Here is a 26807-nt window from a genome sequence, read left to right on the forward strand (position 1 = left end):
AGCTGCATTTTACAGACAAGTGAAGGTGCACGGCTATCCCAGGTTACACAGCTAGTAAACAGAACACCAGAGTGAAAACCCAGAGAAATCACTGCCCTTTACTGCCTCTCAGTGGAACTTCCTAACAAAAAATCTCAGATGTTCCTAACTGGGTTGAAAATAGTTGCTGTCTTGACACCATGAAACAGAATGTTCCCATGACCACAACAGTGAAATAAAAGTGAACTAAATCTTTAATATACGTAATATGTATGTAGAATTTTATCTACCTGTGCGTGGTTGTCAGTCTTACCTGAACCAATTCTCTGTAGGCAGACTTAGCAAGGTTATAAGGTACTAAAAGATTAGACCCAAGAAAATAGAGAACTTCCAATCCCGTAAAAATCATAGCAAATTTGTTGATGATAACAATTGTCTCCAGAGGAACAAGGCAGAGTCGTGCGAGCAGAGGGAGCATGTGAGCGGAAAAGAGCCATATCTGCTTCGTTTTCATGACACAGGAGCATAAAGTGCACACCACCAACTGACCTAGACGGGGGGAGAAGGCATTTAATTTTGAGATTTGGCGTCCACAAAAAACATAATTCACTGTCAATAAGGGTGACGACAAAGCTTATGAAAAAACCTAATTAGGATCTCTTAGATCAGTCTTAACTGCATCTGAGCTGTAATTACATATTCATATGTTCTATGAATCTTGAGCAGCAATTCCCTAGGATTGAAAAAAACAGCACAAATATCCTCACCCCATTCCAGATGGCCTGGGTAATATGTAGAAAGTTTTTCAAGTGTCTAAATCAATAGTATGATTCAGTTAACTGCTATTGTATGTATATAGCTCCTTTTACAAAGGTGCTCGATATTTAACTCTCCTGGTCTATAAGGGAAAACACAAAATCCAAGAGGCACAGTTACTTGTCCAAGATCATGCTATGACAAGATTTATTCTGAAGTTTTTGATCTTTAATTGCTTTTTCAGGACCATGAAAGCCTTCTCAAATCACTCAATAACGTTAAAACTGAAAAGTTTAAGCAACAAATTCTCAAAGAGGATTATGCATAATTATTATAGAAAAGTTAGGAAATATAGAGAAGTAAAAAAGAAAAAAAAACCCTCAATCTCTTAAAATTCTATCACCCAAAGGTAGCACTGCTAATATGTTGCATCCATTAAATGAAGTACTACACGCAAAGCCTTGGCACTGTATTTGAAACCTAGTACTTGCTCAACCAAAGTTAGCTATTCATATTATTTGTTACCTCTTCAGATTTATTCCATGCACATGAATGTACACAAATGTTTTGTGTGAAGATGTATAGTGTATATAATATTTTATAATCAGCTCTTTTCATGTAATACATATTATGCATGTATCTCCCAATAATAATAAATATATATATATATTTATATATTTATATATATATAAATATATATATATATATATGGGTGGTTTTCTTAGTTGTATGGTATATTTCACTGAACGTATATGACACAATATTAGCATTTGGCTGTTTTTAAATATTTCACAATTATAAAAAGCTTTGTTATTAATAAGCTTGCACATTTATGACATACTTGGAGCATATTTCCTAATATTTTCTTAGACTCAATTCCTAGAAGTGCAATTACAGAGCCAGAAGAAGAAACATTTTTTAAGGCTTTTGACACATACTATCCGATTACCCTGCAGAAAAGGAATACCCAGTGAACAGGGCGCCCATTTTCCCACTGACTTGCCAATAGTGAAAATAATTTAAGGGAATGCAAGGAATATTCATATTCTCTAAGTTTTTCAAAATTTCTATGTTGTTGATTCCCAGTAGCACTGACATTACAAGTGCATTAAAAACGTGCAATGATTTGGTGAAGTGCTCACTCACATTCTCTGCTCACTCTTCTACCTGAATATGTAGTCTTCCATGTTTGATCAAGGTGTCACCTTTATCATATGATAGTATTTTCCAAATGTGTCATCTGAGTATTTTAATAACCTTTTGCTCTTATTAGTATTAGTTTCTATTATAAAAAGCCACACCTATCAATCGTTTCCTTAATGGTTTCCACCTTTAGTGCCATGGTTAATTATATGGCTTCTCTCACTTGAGTATCCAGGGCCCTGGCCGATGTAGTTCTGTTAGATGGAGCATCGTCCTGTATACTGAAAGTCATGGGTTCAATTCCTGGTCAGGGCATTTAACCAGGTTGCTGGTTCGATCCCTGGTGGGGGTGTATACAGGAGGCAACCAATTGATGTTTCTCTCTCTCTTCCTTCCCCTTCCTCTCTCTCTAAAATCAATAAAAACATATCCTCAGGTGAGGATTATAAAATAAAAGAGTATACAGGATGGGGCAATGTAGGTTTACAGTTGTTTGTACAGAAAATAATACATTGATAATACAAAAATAAACTGTGTTTTATGTACTCACAACTATAAACCTACTTTTGTCCCACCCTGTACAAGTATACAGTTAATTACCTATATTTTCTTTTAGTAGTCTTTAATTTAAAAATTAACACATTTAACATTTTAGAATAAGATAAAAAGACCTAAGTTTGTTTTACCAGATGTTTAGTCAGTTGCTTCAAACCAAACTGTAAGAAACATCCAACTCTTTTCTCATTAGTTTGAAATGTCACTTCAGTACACTTCCAAATCTTCTGTATCTCTGTGTTTGTGTTGGAACTTACTGTGTGTTTTTTTCAATGACCTACCCTGATGACAGTACCACACTGTTCCTTTTCACTGATTGGACGTCTCCTTGCACTGCTCCTTTCAGAATATCTTGAAAATTCTTGAGCATGGTACCTTCCAGATTACTTAAGAATCATTTAGTATGTATCAGATGGGTACTAGACTTATCAGGGTGACTACTTCATAAGGTATACAAATGTCTAATCACTATGTTGTACACCTATAACTAATATAACATTGCATGTCAACTTTAATTAAAAAGTAATTTTTTAAAAAGAGGTATCTAGAGCCCTGGCCAGGTGGCTCAGTCAGTTGGAGTGTTGTCCTATGCACCAAAAGGCTGTGGGTTTGACCCCTGGTCTGGGTGCATAAGAGAGGCAACCAATTAATGTTTCTCTCTCACGTCGAAGTTTCTCTCTCCCTCCCTCCCCCTTTACCTCTCTAAAATCAATAAAAACATATCCTCGGGTGAGGATTTAAAACACAAACAAAAGGTATGTAGAAGTCCCAGATCCCACCCACCCCCAAAAAGGATCATTTAGTCAAATTATCTTCCTTCCCTCTTGCCAATGAAAAGCACAACAATACTTTGGGATATTTTTTTTGGTGGTGGTGGTGGTGGGGGGTGTTAAACCACACCTGAGAATTTTTTTTCCCATTGATTTTTTTAGAGAGAGTAGAAGGGAGGGAGGTGGGGGGGAAGAAAGAGACATTGATGTGAGAGAGAGACATAGATTGGTTGTCTCTCACACTCCCCCCAACCCGGCTGGGGAATGGAACCTGCAACCCAGGTGCATGCCCTTGACCAGAAATTGAACCAGTGACCCTTTGGTGCAAGGGCTGATGCTCTTAACCCCTGAGCCACACTGGGATTTTTCTCTGTGTGTTCTATCCATATTACTGTTAGAAGAATACAAAAATGGCAACCATTTTTACAGAAAGCCAAATGTTTATTAAGAACCTACTTGTTATAATACATGTGGTATTTTCTCCCATAAAGCATTAATGTTAGCCTTTAAAGGACTGATATTCATATCACATGAAAAACATTCATAAAGGCATAAAAAAGAGGAAAACCTGTAACAATAAAAAACCAAGAAGAGAAGCCACCAAGTGAAATATGCCAACATTTTAAAGTAGAGAAAACAGAGAGATAGGAGGCAACATGGTTTTAGCCAGGCTACTACTCTTCCCCCACTCAGGGAGGAAGACTGCAGCTTGTTCTCTGGAGAGGCTGAACAGACTCCTGGACACCGTGCCCAGCCAGGGCAGGTGACGTGCCCAAATGAAAAGAGGGAATTAAAATAAAAGTCTGCACCCCAAAGGATGAGATCTCTCTCGATCTCCAAACACTGCTACCATGTTTGCTGCCACCCAGTTCTAGTCAGTGACACCAGCTTCCCCAAGAGAGGACAGAAAGATCCCCCTTTAGGGAAAATGACCAAGTCTAAGTGAGAAGACCTACAAATTCACTTCAAGTAGCCAGCCTCACTTGAACACCTACTGTGTTCACACCAGGTAGTAAGCCCTAAAGAGATTCCAGTCGCCAACTCAATAACTCACTTTAATACAAATGATCCGTCAAGGACTCCAGGTATTTCAGTAAAACGAATGGCTTAATCAGCCTCAGGCGGGGCCTAGGCATCAGTATTCATAATTCTTTTTTAATAATAACCAGGTGTTTCTATCCAGGTTTAAGAAGCATGGCTGTCCCATGAAAGACAAAGACCAACACAAACAGGAAAAGGAAACATAACAAAAGAAAGCTTCAAAGAGATAAAAAATAGATTTAAGAAATTTAAGAAGATTGTCATAGTAAAAAGAAGTATTCAATAAAAACAAGCTCCTGGATATTAAAGATATGTTATAAGAAAATACAATAAAGGTGTTGGAAGATAAGTTGAGAAATTTCAGAAAGTAAAACAAAAACGTGGGGGGGGCGAGGGGAGGAACAGAACTGTAAGAAAGTTGAGGGGGGACTCGAGGTAGGAGAAGCTTTATCCAAGTAACAGGATTTCCAGAAAGGGATATAAAAGAAAACAGCAGGAATGACATCTGAAAGTGGAGAGGAGAGAAAGGTACAGGAGAGAGCTGTTTTTCATCATAAAACTGTAGTATTTCTTGACTTTTAAGAAAATGCTTTAAGCCCAGCCAGGCATGGCTCAATGGTTGAGCATCAACCTAGGATCCAGGAGACAGAGGTTTGATTCGATTCCAGGTCAGGGCACATGCCCGGGTTGCAGGCTCGATCTGGGGGCATGCAGGAGGCAGCCGATCAATGACTCTCATCATCGATGTTCCTCTCTCTCTCTCTCTCCCCCTTCTCCCTTCCTCTATCTGAAATATATTTTTTTAAAAGAAAATGCTTTAATAATAGGAAAGATTAGGAATTTTCTTTCTGGCAAAGCTTACTTTCCCTGTGCTCACAGCTATGACATTTAAATTTCCTCGTTCAGCATGATGTAAACTTCCCCTAAACTCTGAACATTCCCACAAGCCTATGCCAGCACACGAGTTGCTCGGCTCGGGATTACAGGCTTCACTATCTTCTTTCACAGAAAATGATGAATCACGCTATGATTCTAAGAGAAGACTCCTCCTACTTGGACGAAAGGAGGAAGGAGTCATACTGTTAGTGGAAATCTCTACTGTATCTCCAAAAGAACAGGAAATTGTTTATTACAACATGCCAATTATAGCTGGTAAATCTGACTAAATCAAAATCTCAATCTCAATGTACTCTTTGGATTTCAGAATTCCACTATGAGAAATATCTCCAAGAAATCTGCAACCCTAAGAAATGATGGCATATTCAAGTTACTTAGTTCCTCATTAAAAGCTCATTAGTGAAATGCAAGAAAAGAAGAAAGTTACTTTAAAATCAAAGTAGGAGGAAAACATGTTACTTATTAATAGTTCATGGAGTTAGTTTTATTTCTAATTAATTGAATCTTAGTTGAGTATACAGACTATTATAGCCACTGAAAGGAGCAATTTAAAAAAATGTTTCAGATTTATACTAAATTGTATCGATCACAGAATAAAAGAGAACAATTTACAAACTTTCTAATCTGGCAAACATTCCCACACTTGAATGCTGCCATTACTGAACACACCAACTCATAGGATATACGCATAAAGCAACATTATCTTTGTCTCCTGCTGTCTTTTAAAACCCATTCTGAAGATTAAGTGTTCTCCTACCCCTACAGTAAGCCCCATAACTTTTCTAATCTAGTTTAAATTACAGTCTCAATCTGATAGTAACCAAAACTTTGAAACTGATTCAAGGCTGAGGCTTTCCCCTTACTCTGGATCAGGCCTCCTATGAGGCTGTATATAGGAAACCTGCATTGTGAGAGAGGGTGGAGCACCTATGGCAAGCTTCTCCCTCTTTCTTTGCCACTACCATCTCCCTCTCTTCTGATTTACCCAGGATTGAAAAAGGGAGGGAAGGAGAGGGAAGGAAGCAGGAAATTCTTACTCAAGTGTACTCTGACAATGATATGAGTTCCCCAGAATTGGGGGAGTTTAAAACTGATCATTCTCCTGGGCAATTTAATGGGTTCTTCTGAGACTGTTCCCATCACTGTGCATCTCATCTAAAGTACCCCTGGTGCTTGTTATGTACCTTCCCTCTGGGTGTTTTTTGGTTCTTTCCTTGGCTCCAGAGTATCTGGAAGTTCACTCCCTGCTGGGGTCTTATTATCCTTCTAAAGAGCCCTACTGGAAGGACCTAAGAAAATCCCTTCATCTAGTCCACAGGAAACTAACATTCTTTGCCTAAACAGATTAGAAGATGCAGAGAACCCCAGAAATCACGCTCATTCTACAGTCAGAAAACTCAACAGCCAGCCACTCTGCTGCTGGCCTTAATATCCGATTAGAATGATAATATGAGGCACATATGTAATTTTTAATTTTCTGGTAGCCTCACTTCAGAAAGTTCAAAATAACAGGTGACATTAATGAATATATTTTATTTAATATAACATATCCCAAATATCATACATATAGACATTCAGATCTACATACAAAAATTAAAGAGACACTTTGCATCCTTTCTGTACAAAGTCTAAGAAACTGGATGTGTGTTTTACACTTACGGTATATCATGTGAATGTGGACTGGCCACATTTCAAGTGCTCAGTAGCCACATGTGGCTAGTTCTGGATGATGCGGCTTTAGATTTTGCAGGCTTGGCCAGACACCAGTCCACACTATCTTGCACCACCACCCCCTGCCACCTAAGCCACAGAATACGCGACTCTCTAAATGGTCCACACTGAATTCTCTCGATCTGGGGAGGTATTTCAGAGAAAACAGTTCTCTCTAAAGAAAGCCTCCTTCAGTCTCCAACACTGGACCTTTTAATACCTGCATGGGTGAAGTTAAGAGCCACAAACAGGTTTTCTCTCACTTCCTTTTCTGCAACTCTGGCACAGGAGGGTCTGGTACCTCACTTTATACTGTATCTGTATTGTTTGGGGGCTTTAGCCAACACTTCTATTTTTACATTCTGCTACCTGAAGATTTCAATCATGTCTCAAGTTCTGGATGTTTCTGGCAATTTGTTTTTGACTATAGGGTGATGGCTTTCAATAGTAATAAATAACTTTTAAGACATTACATATTTCATTTTGATCTTACAAAGTCCTAATTAGTTTTTATTAATCTTCCCAAATACTTAAAATACCACTAAAAAGCACAAGCAACTGTAGGCAATGTATGATTATAAACACATAAAATAAGAAACACTGATGCAAGGGGGAAAGGGGCTAAGAAAATGGAATATTTAACAATGCCTGTATTTTCAGAGTCGCTGAGTTTTCCAAATTTTTTTGGTAGTAATTATGCACCAATTTTATAAGATAGTAAAACTGGTTGGTTCCTACCTACACTTTTAATTCTTTTATAGTACTTACCTATTAAGGCTGTGGTAAATCGATTCATGGAGAGAGGCTCTAAATACATTGGTCCTTCATAGGCGGATTCCAGTTCACTTCTAACATAGTCCCTAAATAAATAAAGTGATAAAGACGGATTAGATACATTCCAAGTGCAGGTGGGGGACAGAAACAGCCAAAGCACCGAATCCTTATAAAAAGCACATTCTGTTAATTACACCTCTCTCCACATCTACACTAAGGAAAAATTTGGGGATAACAAATTACATAGGGATGGACTTCATCTCCTTCCAAACACAATTTACAGAAAATGGATTTTACTATGCAGAGAAGGCAGCCGAAACTCTACTGTGTGGGACTGTCTTTCTTCCCATAACCTTATTAAATACTTTATGCCCAGCAAAAAGCCAGTCAAGGCGTCATCTCTTTATCCAGTACTTAATAATATCCAGTAATATTACATTCATGATCTCCCGTCGGCTCTCTTCCTCCATCCACCCAGTCTTATTTTCCCCAAAGTTTTGTCCCCGGTTATACTTAATTACAGGTAAAATCTCAAACTAGTTAGAAAACTGGCTCATAGGAGGATAACCCTTAGAAAATGTGACTTTCAATTCTGTCGGGCATTTAAGTAGGCTATCCATTTATTTTGAGACAAATCATAAATCAAATCAAATATTCCTTTTTAAATTTAATTCATTTAATATGTGATTACTAAGAAACAATATGATTTAAGTAGTAGCCAAGGAGTCTTTACACTCTGAGAAAACCACCACTAGGGCTTAGGTAGGAAGCACAGAAAGGAGGAATTTAATTTATTACCAGTAAGCTAAGTGGTAACACTAGAACATGGCTAAGTTCTTTTGACATCAAAGTGGGAAAACTGTTTAAAAATCCTTCCTCTTTTCAACTGATCATGCTTTATTCACCGTATTTCAAAACAGTCTAAGTGTTTCACGTATTTCTGAACAAACTCATATGGCTGTATTTACTTTATCTGTGAAATTCTTCCTATGAGGCAATCGAGCTGAATTCCTTCAGCATACCACAGCCCAACAAGAAGTGACCCTCACACAATTAGCATGGAGAGTGCTGCCAAAAATCAAAATTAAAAACTCAAATAATACATTTTTAAGAATAGGAGCAGTCTGGGGAACAATTCTACAAGTCAGCAACTAAGCTTCACGGGTGATTTAGCAATTCTCCTCGATCACTCTGACAACCACTTCTAACAAATAATGCATTAACAGTTTCTACGAAAAGCGAAAGCCAAACTCTCAAGAGGAATGGTTTTACTTATTATTTTTATTATTATTTTAATCCTCACCCAAGGATATGTTGTTTTTTTCTTTTTTATATCCTCACTGGAGGATATCTTTTCCATTGATTTTTTTCAGAAAGGAGGGGAGGGCGCAGGGCACTGATATGAGAGAGACACATCGATTGGTTGCCACCTGCACATGCCCCGGCTGGGGCTGGAGCCGCCTGCAACTGAGGTGCGTGCCCTTGACCAGGAAATCAAACCCGTGACCTTTTGGTCTGTTGGTTGACACACTTAACCACTGGGCTAAACCGGCCAGGGCACTTTTTTTTAAAGACAGGAAGGACTGAGGGGGGGTCAGGGAGAAACATGGATTGGCTGCTTCCTGCACACGCCCCAACCAGGGATTGAACCTGTAACCTGGGTATGTGCCCTGATCAGAAATGGACCCTGTGGCCTTTTGGTGTACAGGACAATGCTCCAAGCAACTGAGCCACACCAGCCAGGGCACGAGGAATGATTTTAATGCAGTGGTTGTCAGCCCAGGGGTGATTTTGCCCTGAAGGGACATTCTGTCATATCTGAAGACACTTCTAGTCCTCAGAACTTGGAAGGGGGTTTGGAGTGCTACTGGCACCTAGGCCAAATGCTGCCAAAGCATTCTACAGTGCACAGGACAACAAAGCCCCAACAGAAAAGACTTATCCAGTTCTGCCCAGGCCAGTGTGGCTCAGTTGGTTGAACACTGTCCCATGCACCAAACAGGTCACTCACAGGTTCGATTCCTGATCAGAGTACATGCCAGGGTTGTGGGTTTGTTCCCCATGCTGATTGATGTTTCTCTCTCACATCAAACATCGATGTTTCTTTCTCTCTCCCTCTCTCTCTAAAATCAATAAAAACATATTTAAAAAACTTATCTAGTCCAGGGCGTCAATGGTTGAAACCCTGTTTTAATGTAGAGGGGCACAGATGTGTAAATTACACAGAAATATCTGGTTACTAGGTTACTATAAGTAATCATCAATGCAATTAGTATATTTTATAATTTAGGATAGAGATCTAAGAGAATTACGAAGTTTAAAATAAAATGTACATATAAACACCACTTAGATTTATGAACTCTTTGAAGATGCTATTAAAAAAATAAATTTAAAATTAAGAGAGATCTAACTCTTAGTCCCAGTACTATGTAGGCCTCTTAGGCCAAGTAATTTCTTTTTGGGCATAGCATATCCCTCTGCAATAGATCCAGTTTAAAAAGAGGCGAGGGAAAACCCATAAAGACATAAAGTAGATTAGTGCTTGCCAGGGGCTCGGGGTAGAGGAAATGGAAATAATCACTTAAAGGCATCGAGTTTTATTTGGGGAGATAAAGATGTTTTGGAATTAAATAATGGTTATGGCTGCACATTATGAATATACTGTATGCCACTGAACTGTCCACTTAAAAAGGTTAATTTTATGTCATGTAACTTTCACCTTAATAAAAAAGAGGGTAGTGTGAGGGTGGACCTACAAGAGCACTGCCCCCCAGGAGAAAAGCCAGAAATGCCCCAAAGGGCCCAGTCCCCAGAAGCTTTCTCGTGAGGGCTGAAGGGAGGAGACTGCAGAGCTGGGCTCCCTGTCACGTCTTTCCCTCTTTGCTTCTGTCATATTATTGATGCTTTAAAAATAAGTCAGCAAACAATACTCTTCTAGAATTTCTTATGCTAAGACATTTGCTAATTGTTTTGCTTTACTTCCTAGCCTACTCTGGTTTACCTTCTTTTTTAAAGCTTCCTTATCTTTAATCTTCAGAGTCTCTTACCTTATATTCTAATTTTACAAAACAAACTTCTAAGGAAAATTAACATTTTCTATACTTTTTTTTTTAACTCAAAAAGAATACGCTGCTAGCACACTGCTTGGCTCTGGGAATACTGCAATAGACAAGACATAGCTCCAATTAGCACAAAGCTTACAAACCAGGAGGGGAAACTTACATTACTCATCCTGACAATTATTTAATTACAATTGTGGTAAGTGCTATAAAAAAGATACAGAATGTTGTGTTTTAAAGTTTCTAAAGTTTATATAAGTTCACAGCTGTATTTAAAAATTATATCTTTGCCCAGTCGGGCGTGGTTCAGCCATTGAGCATCGACCCAGGATCCAGGTGATCGGGGTTCGATTCCCGGTCAGGGCTCATGCCCGGGTTGCGGGCTCCATCCCCAGTCCGGGGCCTGCAGGAGGCAGCCGATCCATGACTCTCTCATCATTGATGTTTCTAGCTCGCTCTCTCTCTCCCTCTCCTTTCCTCTCTCTGAAATCAATAAAGACATATTTTAAAATAAAATAAAAATTATATCTTTTATTATCTTCGCTTCTACATTCTTTTCTGTTTAGCTAGTTCTTTCTGCCTTTTACATCTTTTATTTTAAATATCACCTATTTCACCTTTCGTTACAGGGTTATTATGAAAGGTTTTAATGTAACTATTTCCTTTTTTTTTATCATTCCCTTTAGTCTTCAGGGTTTGTTTGTTTGTTTAAGCCTCCTCTTAACTTTCTAATGCTTTTTATGATCTTTTTCAGTTATTTTTCACTCTCCATATGCTCATTACTTTGTGATTTGTTGAGATTATAGGACCCTAGGGGAGGTCTGCACTCCAGAATAATAATCAGCCTCTAGGCCATAATTACAATATCCCGATGTTAAGCAGTTTCCTTCCACCAGCTCTCTCATTATGCCCTCCTCTAGGACCCTAGGAATACCTCTCCCTCAATGCTGTAAGCTCCCCCATTGCTGTCCATTAAACATGTTCAAAATACCTGAGTCATTGGATCAATGTCCCACCAAAGAAATTAACATCTTCCCTAGGCACCTTAGACCCTCTCCCCCCTTTGCTCAACTCCAGTCTCTCAAGACAGCCCATCAATCTCCTATTTGAATGACTCCCCAAAAAGCCCCACCTCAGTAAAGACAGCCAGGCCCAGAAAACCTGCTGTCCCTTTTTGGGCTGAGCCTGGCTTGCCAGAGCCAGGGTAGTGGCTTTGGTGAAGGCTGAACTACTAGTCTTGCCAAGCAGCCACTACTGAGCTGTCCCTTCTGAAAGAAGAATCTGGGCACGGCATCCCAAACTATACGGAAGAACCAAAGGAAGGATCGACAAACAAAGGTCTCTATGTCTAAGTTACGCACAACTTCACGGCATCTCACGCTGGCAGTGGAAACTCCTGGTTACTGAGTCTCAACAGAGTGGGTGACTCACAACATAAAAGAACAAGGCAGTAAGCCTGAATAAGGAGGACCCGGAGAAGGAGTCATGGGTCATTTCTGTCAAAAATTAGTCCGAAGCAAGAGCCATGAAATTCTAATTTTTAACAGAATTTTATAACTATTTTAAGGCTGAATCGGATGAGATATTCAAAAGCAGTATTACACTTTTTTTATTTAGAAGATTTAAATGGTAAAATGTATCAAGTTGGTCAGAAGCAAGATTTCCTGACTTCTACTTAAAACTGAATAAAATATTTCCCTTCTTAAACTTTTTTCATTTTGTTAACAATTTGGGTAATGCTAAGAGCCATCCCTGAGCACTAATAAACAAAATACTTTGAAAATCTACTTCCTGAGTCCCTGTGGTAGCCTATTGTCCTCTGAAACTGTTTGGGGCATAAGGACTACATAATATGCACGAAAAAGCCCTACGAACAGCATGCAATTAGAAAAACCCTTGCTATAAAGAGCAGCATAAAAGTTATAAAAAATAAAATACCAACAATACCCAGGAGCTTACCATTTCACCAACTTATAACAAACAGTCTCTTAAACAACCTAAGTTACTACTGAACAACCAAGGAACAATTTGTACATTCTGGCCACTTAGAGCTTTCACACAATGTTAAATCCAAAGAAACCTAATCTATCATTACACAGAATAAAGTAGCAAGCCCTAAAGTTATCTTTTGCAATATGTGCAAACAAAAGGTGCTGCCAATTTAAGAGATCCCAGATACTGAGATGTTCAAACACCTGGCCTTGAGGACCTACCGCACCCTAAGCACTGTGCTAGCAATGGAATAGTCATCTATCCAGGGTTTAGTTAAGTCATCTCTACCACTCTGCCACCCTGCTTCTCTCTTCAGCATCCTTTCAACCCCCTGCTAAATATTTAGTGCCTGGATCTGATAATGTTCAAAAGAAGAAAATGTCAAACACTGAAATGGGTCAATTTCATTCCTATCAAAAATTAAAGTTGAGTATGTAGTGACAAAAATCATTTTGACAATTATGTAACCTATTAGCAATGGTTTTCAACCGAGGAAAATTTTGTTTCCCAGGAGACAACATTTGGCAATCAGGGACAGTTTTTGGCTTCACAACTGCTGTGAGGAGGGATGCTCTGCAATCTAGTGAGGAGAGGCAGGGTGTTATTAATAGCCCATGATGCACAGAACTGTCCCAGCTCAAAATGCCAATAGGCCCCAAATAGAGAAACCTCATCTACAGCTTAGAAGTATATAAGCTTTCATAAGATGGAGGGCTAGTTACCTGTATTTTATACATAACTCACTCTTGGGAAAACATTACATTTGAAACCATATTTATAAACATTTCTCCAAAGAAGATTCACACAAAAAGATGCTCAACCTCACCAGCCATCAAGAAGATGCAAATCAAAACCACAGTGAAATATCACTTCATACTAACTATGATGTCTATACTAAAAAAGACAGACATCAACAAGTGCTGGCAAGGATATGGAGAAGCTGAAACCCGCATATATTGCTGGTGGAAACGTAAAATTGCGCAGCTGCTTTAGAAATAGCCTGGCAGTTCCTCAAAAGGCTAAATATCAGTAAGATCTAGCAATTGCACTCCAAGGTATGTGCCCAAGAAAAAAAAAGTATGTTGACACAAACACCACAAATGTTTACAGCATTAGTCATAACAGCCAAATATACATCAATGAATGAATGGATAAACAATGTGTGTCTATTCATAGGATAGAATAGTTTGGACAGAAAAATAAAGTGATGCATGCTACACCATGGAGGATCCTTGAAAACATGCCAAATGAAAAAAGCCAGGCACAAAGAAACACATACTGTACAATTCAATGTACACGAAATGTTCAGAATAGGCCAACCCAGAGAGACAGAAAACAGACTTCACAGCTGCCTAGTGATGAGGGGTGGGGGTGGCAGGGGATGGGGAGTGACTGCTGGTTACGGGGTTTCTTTCTGCAGTGATGAAAATGTTCTAAAATCAATTGTGGTGATGGTTTGCAATTCCATGAATGTACTAAAACCCATGGAACCGTATACTTTAAATAGGTATGTGAATTATATCCCAATAAAGCTGTTATTTTTAAAAAAGACACTTGGTTATAAAACCGCCACATGAAATCTGAACTGTTGTTATTTTTAAAAACTAAACTCTTCAGCCTCAATGTTTTATACACATGACATATTCCAGCCTCAATATTGACTAAGGTGACATGTTACGTATGAGTAATTCAAGAATAACACATCTTTGCTGACCTTTTGTGAGAAGCAGTGTAAGTTATACTAAGAGAAATACTTAAAATACAACATACCTTGAAATTTGTTAATATCAAAACTAACTCCATAAGATGCGCAGTCTTTAGTTTCATAGAGGTAACTTGCCAAGGTAACACAGTATTTATTCAGTAGTAGAACTATTTCATACCTACTCTGACTCTAAAACTAATTTTCTTTCCATTAACCATCCTGTCTCCCCCTAAGAGAACTGAACTAAGAACCAGAAAACCTAAAGTCAAGTTAAAGTCTGGCATCGTCCCTGTTTGTCCACTTCAGGATTTTCATCTGTAAATCTCAAAGCATTATAATAAGGCTCAAAATGAAATAAAGAGCAGGAAATATTTTTGTACGCTGTAAAATTTTATTACAATCCTTTATTGTTTAAAATAAGCCTGAATTTTCTAATAAAGAGAACAAAACTTAAACATCAGAAAAAAAAATCCTACGTAAACTAAAAAGCTGAACTTGTCCCAAGAATGATCGGGAAAAGGCTTTTCTTTACGGCTCACCCTTTTATCTTTACATAAGAGAATTGTGACCTCTCTAAAAAAGGCTGGATGGTAATACCATAGATAAAAATAGAGCTACATGGTTTCAGTCATCACTATACCACAAACCACATGAAAACTGAAAACCATGAGGGAAAGGGCAGGTTCATTGTTTTTTTTACCCAGGATTATAATAACTAGCTAGCAAAGCAATAATTTTAATAGTTCTACCTTCAACTTTGAGATTTCTCTGATTGATCCTCAAAATTCTATTAACTTTCTTGCTCGATCCCTCCACACTCCCTGCACCTCCCTCCAACAGAGCTGTCTGCCTGCTCTGAGTCTGTCTCTATTTTGCTTCATCGTTCAGGTTGTTTATTAAATTCCGTATGAGTGAAATCATATGGTACTTGGTAAATGGTATTAGGAAAAATAAAACAGAAACAAAAAATCCTATTAACTTTAAAAAGCTATCCTGCCCTGGGCGGTGCGCTCAGTGGGCACAGGAAGGCCACAGGTTGGATTCCAGGCCAGGGTACATACACAGGTTGCAGGTTAGACCCCAGCTGGGGCACATGCGTGAGGCAGTCCACTTATGTCCCTCACACAGATGTTTCTTTCTATCTCCCTCTCCCTTCCTCTCTCTTTACAACCAATGAAAAACATACCCTTGGGTGAGGATTTTAAAAAAAAGTTACCATTATACAGTTACAGCATGGAATATCCTGCCACATAAAAGTCATATTTTTAAAGACTAACAACAGTATTTAGAACCTCAATATTATTAAACTGTGTGAAGTATTGATAACCTTTTGGGCAACTTCTGATTTGGTTAGTTAAGAGAGTTTTCTAAGTGTATGATCTAAGAAAAAACTAAGCTATTTTTCTTTTAATTTTACCTTTCATTTCACAGTACTCTTATATAATGATACAAATATCATTCTAGGAGCAGAAGTGATACAACTAAACAAAGAAATCAGAATACAGAATTTCTGAAAAAAAGTGTCTCTGACTCTGAGTCATTCTACTATAATACTATTTCCTAAGTACTAGAAGCATAGCAACGTGGAGAATTATATTTAAAAAAGTAAATGAAATAAAGACTAACGAAATAGGGAAATGCTTATAAAACAATGCTGTGTAATAAAAACAAGATATAAGGATGTGTTAAAATTTGCTAAGCACTTGTTGTATGTAAGAAATTGGGCTAAGAGCTTTACGTGCCTTATCTTACTAAAACTTTACAATAGCTCTTAAGATATTATCACCACTTTACAAGTGAGGAAGACTGAGAGATAAGTGACACAGGTTAGTAAATAAGGACTGTGAAAATGTGAACCTACGTAATCACCTATCCATTAATCCAAGAGATGTGGCACTCTTAAATGCCCAGGGACTCATTATACCCTAAAAGGATGAATTACTGCATCATACTCTACAGGCACAATTTCTGTTTGCTCTGAGCTCGAGCTGAGATTCAGGTGTCTGGGTAAGGCCACAGGAAGCGACTGTGTCGAGGGTTTGGGGCCAGACTGGAAAGGGACGGCCAGAATGTTGTCTGTGTAGCGCTGGCCCTGGGGCCTATGGAGAACGATCCTACTGCAGAAGGCCCAAGTTGTTCCCGGAAAGGAGCCTAAGCACAGGAACATACTTGTGTGACACCAAATTAGAAGAGTCATCGTCTCCACTTGAGAGTAAAACACAGCCTGACTTGAACCACCATAAGGATTACCAGAAACGCAGCACTACTCCGGCAGCTCCAGATTTTGCAACTCTGACATGTGAGGACATACCCTGGGCAAGATAAGAGTAAGTCACCACCCTCCAGGTGCCGTTTTGAGCAGAGGAAATCAATGGCAGGGACAGAGGCGAGGGATGTGAAAAGACTGGGCTTCTGGGAAACACTCTGGGCCCTCTCAGAACTAACTGGATGAAACATTAAGGAGGGTGAAGCAGGACCTTTTCTGCTTCAACAAGAAGGGCCAAGAGTCAAGGATTATCAACTACTTTCACTTTTTCACATCCAATGCAGTGGTAAAAACTGTACTTAAACCTGGAAGGAAATATCAGAATTTTAACAGGTGGTGTAACTTCAGGTGATTATTATTGCCTTTAAATTTTCTGTGTTTCCCAGAAGTTGTCTACAGTGAACATTATTATTTTATAATCAGGGGGGGAAAAAGGTTTTTAAAGACAACCACTCGATCCTAGTCATACAAAAATGCTATTTCTAAGATTAAATTTTAAGCCTACACCAAAATCTGTTTCAGGCCTCTAGACAATCATACCTTGTTACATATGCAAAGTAACTGTCACTCTTCTTAGCACTTGGGGGGATATTTTACTATGGTTATACATTTCAATCAAAACAGACAAAATTTTACCCCCGAAATTATTCTACCCCACTACATTTACTGTGTGGATTTTGGTTGACCTGTACTTTAATTTTCTGTTCCAAAGTAGGGTGCTCTTAGTCACTGGTAGACCAGTCTCAAGTTTTAGGACTAGCAGATCTAGGCAAACAGACACTCTTGCTAAAGAGGCAGAAGTTCTGAGCTATACAAGTAACCTCATCGAATAATTTATATCAATCATCCACTATGTACATGGTTGCATCTTATGCTGATTCTCATGCAACATAAACTGACTCCCTAAAATAATGAAAGCAGTGAAGTCTGTAATTGTTAAAGGGCTCCTACAGCCTGTCTTTGGAAATTCTTTTCTCAGGTAATACAGAAAAGTTCATGGGTATCACTGTAAACATAACCTTAAGGCCCATTTTATAGTAAAATCATTTTAGAAAGCAGAACTAATATTTGAGGCATAACCCCAGCTATTAATCCTGTACGCTAATATTTATTTAGAAAACAAGTATCAAAAACACCTGTTTTGGGTACCCACCAAAGCCTCAGCTTCTTAACAGTGTTCATGAAAAGTAGTTTATTGGTAAAGGAAAACTTTAAATTCAGTCATACATTTCAAAAATGGGGTCACATTCGTACCTGGAGATTTGATGTCCAGCATAGAGGAGCAGGGCAGTCAAAAAATATAGGTAAAGCTGAACCAGGTACTGCCTGGGCAAGGTTAGCAGCACAACACTTAAGATGTAACCTGTAGTAAAAATGAAGAGAGATTCAAGTAAAATACAGTTCTAATTTAGTCTCCCAATTAATTACACCAATAAAAAGATCTTGAAGTAAATTACCTTCGAATTAGGTCTCAACAACTTACGGGGTTGTTTTTATTTTCACTTTCAAAGTAAGTTCAGCACAGCAAGCTCCACTTACAAATACATCACACAACAACACAGCGGACTGCTCTCATCACCTGCCCTTCCTGAGGTCTCCTCACTTGCTCTGTACCAATGCTCATTCTCTAGGCCCAGAGGAAGAAGTGGGCGTCTTCATGTCCCTTTAAGGCTTCCCCTTCCACTCAGTCAAGATCTTATTTTTCTAACCCCTGAAGACCTCTATCTTCTACATCTCCAATCGTTCCCCAGATACCAGTCCTTACCCCTCTTTTCGAAGGCTGTGCAGGGCTCTTCCCCAAATCCCGAGGAAAGCTTCTCTTCACGCTAATTTCTCCTTTTTCTATTGCCTACTTTTCTCATTCCACTGACAAATGTTATAATCTGTACCAGTGTCTATTTCCTAACCACCCACTGTTCCCTTTACATTCTACAATCTACAAGTCCTCCACCAACCTCCTTCGCTCTAAAGACGACAGCCTGTTGCCTTCGTCCCAGCGATTCTTTGGCCCTGTGACGTGAGCTTCCTGTCACCCCTAAGCCCTCCCCTCTGCTTTCTTTTCACCCTCTCAAATGAACACAGACTATCAGTCTCTGGACAACAGCTTTTCTCTATAAAATACGTAGCTCCAAGAATCTAGTGTGCTCTTCAAACATACCATTCCAGATGTACGTTATCAAAAAAGTTACCGAGAACCTATTACACAAGCAAAAAGACTTAATCATGTCTTATTCTGAGACATCTCATGGTACATGATGCCCGGTCACGTTCCAGTTAGGTGTTCTCATGTGCAACATGTACAAACTCAGCCCCCTTCTTCCTCCCACGACAAGCTTGTCCACCTCCTTTCCCTCTCCTAAATCCCACTCATGCTGACTCACCCGAGTCATCTTTCTTCCTATTACCTAGTCCTGCTGAGCCTTTCTCAATACGGCTGTCACATGTTACCCTTCCTTTCCAGTCCCTACGGTCATCCTAACCTGCTCTGTAATATATAAGCATACTAATTGCTATTCTTCATTCAGTCTCCTTTCATCTTCATGCAACCTATATTTCACTGCCAAGGTAATACTCTCAAAACCATCACTTTCATCTAAGACAACTCTCTTGTTCTAAAACCTTTTAAAGTTCTAAACTTCTCAGTCTGACATTCCAGGTTAACTTTGATCTTTGTCTCCTCTCCTATACCTATTTTCCACTTATTAAATGAGTCTTTATTAGGGCACAGATATCCCTTCTTAGCACCTAATGCCCCTCTCACACTGACTCAACCACTGTGCTTAAAGCTAAGGAAACAGGAGAGGGTGCTAGGGACTAAAGAAGTAGAATTCAGATTTCACACACATCCTAACTCCAAGAACAATCCAGCAGAAGCCAGAGGTAAGTGCTTCTATTAGGAAATTAAAATAATTTCCCAAATTTATTTTGTTAATCCCTATCTCGAAGGACTTCAGAGGAATTTAAAAGGATTTTATATTTAGCAAGCCTTTTTAGTTTTGATGGCTAAAGAATTTTTCTAATCAACCTGTGGCATAAAAATTCTCCTTAAATTCTGTCTTTTAATGAACTATTATTTTCCTTTCCAGACATTATCTTTCTCTCCTCCTGCACATCTGATAAAATCAGCTGCCAAATCCTCTAGATAGAACATATTCGTTTAATTCATTCTTTCAATCATCCAGTCACTTAACCAACATTATTACACGTAAAGTATGACCCATATGTATTCCTAGACATGCAAGATCCAAAGGAGAATAAAGCGATCACAGTCTAGTGAAATATAAACACGGACAAAAGTATGACACAATATTGGTGCTGTAATAAGCAAACATCAGAAGGGCTATGGTTCGTTAAGGGATCAAATTTGAGCTGGACCTCAAAGGGTAAATGAATCTTTATACCAGGCTAAGAAAAGGAAAAACATTCTAGGAAAAGAGAATAGTAGAAACGAAAACCATAAAAACACAAAGGATGTTTTCAGGAGACAGTAAATTCTGTAGGCTAAACAGAAAGAATACTGGGAGGGTATTGGGAGATGGTGGTGACAGAACTGGTGGCTAAAGCCTCAATATAAAGCCTTGTATGTGACAACAGGAATTCAGACTGAATTCAAATCCCTTAGGGACCCATTTAGGTTAGGCAAGAAAACAAAAAACAAAACAAAGAACCCTATGGCTCACTCACCCCCCCCCCTTTCACATTCCAATGAAAAAATAACTCTGTGATAACAATAACATATTGCACAAGAAGATTTCTGAGAGACTATGAATACTTATGCAAGAATGAGAGGAGTATGAATAAAACACTGAGCTACAAAGACTAGATAATTCTAAAATTCATATAGAAAACCACCAACAGAAAAACTCAGAGGAAGAAATAAAAAACAATGAAGGGATTAACTCTATCAGATGGCAAAATAAAATCTAAACCCTCACTAGTAAGATAGAGAAACCAAAAGGACAGGAGAGCCCTGGACGGGTGCTCAGCTGGTTGGAGTGTCATCCGCTACACCGAGCGGCTGCAGGTTCAGTCCCTGGCCAGGGGCATACAGGAGGCAACCAATCGATATTTATTTCTCTCTCTCCATTCCTCTCTTTCTAAAATCAATAAATATAGCCTATCCTTGGGTGAGGATTTTAAAAAAAAAGGACAGAAAAAAGTTCAGAAATGGAACAGCAGGTGGCTTAGCTGGTTAATGCTGTTCCCGTGCGCCCAGGTGCAGACTCGACCTCAGCCGGGCACCTACAAGAGTCAGTTAATAAGTACATAAACAAGTGGAACAACAAATCAGTGCTCTCTTTCTCCCTTCCTCTCTCTAAAGGCAATCAATCAATAAAAATTAAAAAAAAAAAAGAAATGGAACAAAATGTATGTGATTAATAAGTAGTATATATATAATTTAGTATATAATAATCACTCAAAAAACACTGAACTAAACTATTCAATACATACATGGAGATTACTGGACAGTTTTCTGGGGAAAAAAAAAAATTGTACCTGTAACACACCGTACATACCTATAAATTCCAAACAAAGCGAAGATTGCCATGTAAAAAATAAAACCACAAAAATTCTACAATAAAACATGATAGAATTCTTTATAAACTTAAGAATAGGAAAGGCTTTTCTAATTGATTCAAAATCCTAAAGTTATAATAGAAGAAGCAATAAATTCAACCACATCAAAAACAAATTTTGCATGTCAAAACAAAAATCTATCATAATAAAGAGAACTGAAACTGGAAAAAATAATTTCAAAGGGTAAATTTCTCCCATGAACTGGTAAGAAAAGAATAACAATCTCATAGAAAAGCAGGCAAGCGACGTTAACTGACAACTCTCCCAAGAGGAAATACACGTTTTTCTTAAATGTAAATAAATTAAATCTCACTCATAAGAAGACATAAAAAATTAAAACTATGTAAAAAAATCCATTTTTCACCTACTAAAGTAGCTAAATGAAAGTTTACTAATAGTTTTGAAGAGGGCGTAAGACTGCAGGACTCTCAGCCACTGTTTGTGGGGGTACAAAACAGAAAAACCCTGTGGAGTGCTATCGCTCAGTATTACAAACACATACACTAACTCACTCACTTCACTGCAAGCAATTTATCCCAACACTGTATTTGCACCTGATGAAATTATGGCTATACCAAATTATTTAGTACAATACTTAATGAAATAGAAGACAGGAGCTATCTAAAATGTCCACTAATAGAGTAATTACAATTAGTTCAATAGACTAAGGTATAGCCATATATGCCATTACAATCCAGTTAGAGTGTTGGGGGGAGAGTGAGGCCTCAACATTATATGACTTGGGAGAACAGAGTACAAAGCTTTATTTCATGACTATGTAAAAGCAGTGGTTGTGGCTCTATGATACATCAGTAAGTTAAAACAAACAAAAGGTTCAGAAATGTGCACTATGTTATCTTACAAAAAGGAGAAATACATATACTTAAACTTATTATATTTACATTTCTATATCAGTAGATTTTTATACTTATATATACATAAAAATATCTCTAAGGTCGTACACAAGGAAATAAAAATACCTGCTTGTTGGGGCTCTGAGTGAGAACTTAATGAATGAGGAACAGATACAGGGAAAGATACTTTTCACTGTATACTTTTTATGCTTGTTGATTTTTTTTAACATAAATACATTACCAATTTTAAAAATTAAGAATTTTTTAAAATGTGTTTTAAGGATAAAATTCTATAATTAAGAACATTACATAAACACTACTTAATACTTTGACACAGATGTTTCTCCAATCAAAAAACTATTCAAGCTGAAATTAGCTACTTGTGTAATCACTGAGCTTACTCTACCATAGCATGTACTAAGTGTATTTAAGAAGGCCAAATTACGTTCACAAAGTTGTTATCAGTGAGCATGAATGGCTACTGTACTAGAACACATTCAATTTCTAAAATTAATGTTTCTGGTTATTAGATGGCTGTTTTTGTAATAAATATTTAAATCTATTCAGGAATAATATACACGATAAGCACATTTTTTAAACCACAATGCAAATTACTTTGCTGATTAAGCTCAACATCTAAGCCAAGTACTCAATTGTTCTTCTACAACAGACTGGAATTATTTTCCATAAATTGGCTAACATAGAAAGCCTTTAATAAAGGGCTGAGAATTATAGCGTTTTGCAGCATAAAAGAACCTTCTCATTTCACAGACTTTCCCAAAGTAGCACCACCTAAGAGAGACGAGTTTATTGTACTCACATGTTCTGCTTCCAAAACACATTCTTTTCTACTAGATCTTACTTCTTCCTACAATGACTTACTTGGTAATAAATAATCTCTTAGAGCTGTAAGCAGTTCTCAGGGCTAAGCTTTAGAACTCAAGAAGTCCTTCTATAGATAAAAGTAAATCTCAAAGAGAAAGAACAACCCTTCACAATTTTATAAAAGATACACTTGTTGATGGGCAATTCTAATAAAAATATTAATAAAACCACTATATACATCATTCAAATTATGTCTTGAGTTATGCAATAGCAACATTAAATAAAATATATTGTTGCTATCATTACATGTAAACCAAAAATTAACCAAAAAATTAAGGATCATGACTTTTTTCTTTTTTTTTTAAATATATCTTTATTGATTTCAGAGGGAGGGAAGGAGAGGGAGAGAGAGAGAGAAACATCAATGATGAGAGAGTCATTGATCGAGCCCACAACCCGGGCATGTGCCCTGACCGGGAATCGAACTCTGATCGCCTAGATCCCAGGTCGACGCTCAACCACTGAGCCACGCCCGGTTGGGCAGGATCATGACTTTTATTATAGATGAATTTCATCTGTTTCCTGCCTGTATACCTTGACTTTAATTTCTTTAACCTCTCAACATTACTTTTATCACTAACCCCAAATCATATCAATGATATTTCAAGAGGTAGTTTCAAAGAAAATACTATAATATCATTTCCCACATTTAACTGAAATGAATGCTTTATTTTCATCTGATATTAATGTTTTGGAACAATGAAGAATACTGCATTTTAAGAAGCTTACTTTCTGAATTACTACCAAAACCCAAAATAATGACAAATTAAAACAAGCTAAATGTCTGGAAAGGTATTCCTCATTATTTACATTTTATCACATTAAAATCTAAAATGTTTTCTACTGTCTAGTTTCATCCAGTAAAATAAATGCAACCCTAATAGGCCACATGCATTGGTAAGACTATAAACAAGATTCATAAACATTTATCATGTCTCACTGAGAGATGACAAAAGGTGATATACTTACCTACATAATGCATATTAAGAGCCAAATACTTATATTGGAAAAGTGGGTTGTTACTAAGGCTACTTCTTTGGATCTGCTGGAAGAAGGAGCTGACATCCCATCTGTATAGGACATCCAACAGCATTATGCTTGGCACCCTCAGGGCCACATTTAACACTGCCTCCAGTTTCTCCTTTGCAGCCATGTTTTTTCTTGGAGCAGACCTAAAATTCAGGAGACACAATATATAAAAACAAATCACCTCAAATAGTTCTTAGGTATCTTCTTATGAATCTAATGGATTTTCACATACTATACCAAAAACTATGTTACAACGTATGAAACTTCTTAGCCACATTAAGATTCTAATGAAATGTTCAGGCCTCAAAGCTTATTTTTTAAAAGCCCCTAACTCCAAATCTAGGCACTTAGCAACAAAATACCATAAAAGCATACTGTAACTTTTGTTCAACTAACTTGAAATGAAAAATTCATTCCTATAAAATGATATGAGATTTATGTAGCTCTTAAAAAAGACGGCAAACACTAGTTATTAAATTTTAAAAAAATCCCTAAGCCAGCCCTGCCAGTGTGGCTCAGTGGTTGAGCATCAACCCTTGAACCAAGAGGTGAAGGTTCGATTCCCGGTCAGGGCACATGCCCAGGTAGTGGGCTCATTCCCCAATAGGGGACGTGCAGGAGGCAGCCGATCGATGTTTCTATCTCTCTATCCCCCTCCCTTCCTCTCTCTCTAAAAATCAATTTTTAAAAAACCACAAAAACTAAGCTACTCAATACAAATTTGATGCCTGCACATTTAGTTTGCAGCACCTGAGAGTCTACCCTTTTCCTTATCACTTGCAATCAAAACAGAAGTACTGAATTCACTACATGCTACACATAAAATCCAGACAACTCACGATATATAAATGTAAAGGAACCATTGTTTGCAACATTGTTTCCGTGAATCATTAAAGTTAAAACTCTTCTTCTGAAATTCTCATCATTGGCCTTCAAGGTAGGAAAATAATTCTGATTCTCCTCATGATACACAGACATGCTGGCACGTGAAAGAAGTCAGGCACTGAGTCTGCAGCCCGTCTTTGCCGAGCTGTTGATGACTAGTAGAATGAAGGGCAAGGGAAAGAAGGGAATGAAGGATCTCCCGGACAAATCTACTGAAAAGGACAATTCAGTGGAACACTGCCTTATCTGGCTGAGCTGCAAATTAATTCAAAGAATCGTAAGAAAAAGAACAGGGCAAACAAAAGTGGGCAAAGGACAACTTTAAGAGTAAAGATAATTCTGAATTGTTGGTTCTGACAATATCCTCTTAAGAATTTTGCTGAGAAAGCTAAACACATTTCTAGCTTTGGCAGTAATTTCAGACATTACAGGACAAATGAAAACATTTATTTCTGAAGAAAATTATAGTGACAGATTGCTATGCTATGGTTAAGTATTTGTCAGTATTTCCATCTTACCCTCTAATTTTTACCGCATCCAAGCTCAGATAGTTTTGTTTTTTTAAAAAAAAAGGGGTAGCTCAACTTGGCACACAATTATTATAAGTTTTTCAGCACCGAAAAACTGATTAGTTTTATTGATTGGTGACTAATCATATATCATTCCTATTGCCCACATGTTATATGTATCGTATCAATAATACAAAATTAACATTTCTATAAATACTGTAATTCTGGTTATTTTAAATAAACAAGGCCACTTTAATAATTTTCCTACATAAGAAAAGGTAATATTGTGAGAGAATCAAAATCAAATTGGCGTGTCCTAGGGGGAAATAAGCACTGAAAAATAAAATCTCTAATCAACATTTACTGCAAATTACACCACCCAGGAACCTAAATGTCTCAAAGCTCATATTTAAGAAAAGAAAAAAAAACCTGGGAAGGAATACACCAAAATATTCACATTAACATCCTTTCAACAGTGGGGCTGAGGTAATTTTTAGTCCCTTCTTTCTACCTTTTCCTGTTGCCAAATGTTTTAGACTACCTATGTGTTACTTGGGGAGGTGGGGAGACACAGTTAAAAAGAAAAATTCTCGCTCAGCCAGGAGTGACTCAGCTATTGAGCATCAACATAGGATCCAGGAGATCACTGTTCAATTCCCAGTCAGGGCATGTGCCCAGGGGTGTTGGGATCCCCAGCTGGGGGCGTGCAGGAGGCAGCCGATCAATGACTCTCTCATCATTGGTGTTTCTCTCTCTCCCTCTACCTTCCTCTCTTTGAAATCAATAGATATATTTAAAAAAAAAAAAAAAGAAAAATTCTTAGTAAAAAGTGTAATGTGCTTGTGCCATCTAAATGACAAGAATATATACAGGAGCCCTGGCCAGCGTGGCTCAGTTGGCTGGAGTGTGGTTCTGTGCACAGAAGGGTCTCGAGTTCAATTTCCTGTCAGGGCACATATTAAGAATTGGGCACAGCTGGGAGGCAACCCACAGGGAGGCAAACCCATTGATGTTTCTCTCACATCCATGTTTCTCTCTCTCTCCCCCTTCGTCTCTCTCTAAAAATCAATGTAAGCATATCCTTGGGCGAATATCTAAAAAAATAAAAACTAAATAAAAGAATATATACAGGAAATAATAGCTTATTATGGTAATTAAAATGATTACTCGATGTACTCTTGGGAGTTTAACTATTTTTCCGTATTCTAAAATCCAATATAAATCACTGCTCCTTTTGTAAGCAAGAACAAAAAGAAAAATCCCTGAATTAACACTTGTGGGTCCATATTTACTCCCCCTGACCTGGAGCCTTCCTCTTTCTAATGTTTTATTTTTAAATGCGCCCACTTTCACCATACACTGTAGCTCTTAAAGGGGTAAAGAAAAAACTTTAAACTGAACAAATAACCAATCCTGCATT

At 37.8% G+C, this 26807-nt stretch overlaps 1 protein-coding gene across 1 annotated transcript in view; it reads right to left on the bottom strand.

Annotated features, from left to right (window-relative positions):
• Positions 1–26097, bottom strand: part of RNF145 (ring finger protein 145) — a 44695-nt gene extending 18598 nt beyond the window's left edge. Inside the window, exons 1-5 of the mRNA XM_016214000.2 lie at positions 24833–26097; positions 23934–24136; positions 17902–18010; positions 7620–7711; positions 293–528 (exon numbers count right to left, since the gene is read on the bottom strand). Of these exons, the coding sequence (XP_016069486.2) occupies positions 293–528; positions 7620–7711; positions 17902–18010; positions 23934–24117 (621 nt within the window). The 5' untranslated portion in view covers positions 24118–24136; positions 24833–26097. The remainder of the gene's footprint in view (positions 1–292; positions 529–7619; positions 7712–17901; positions 18011–23933; positions 24137–24832) is intronic.
• Positions 26098–26807: the final 710 nt, after the last annotated feature.

This window comes from Miniopterus natalensis, chromosome 4, assembly GCF_054644295.1.
Source record: "Miniopterus natalensis isolate mMinNat1 chromosome 4, mMinNat1.hap1, whole genome shotgun sequence".
Classification (NCBI taxonomy): domain Eukaryota; kingdom Metazoa; phylum Chordata; class Mammalia; order Chiroptera; family Miniopteridae; genus Miniopterus; species Miniopterus natalensis.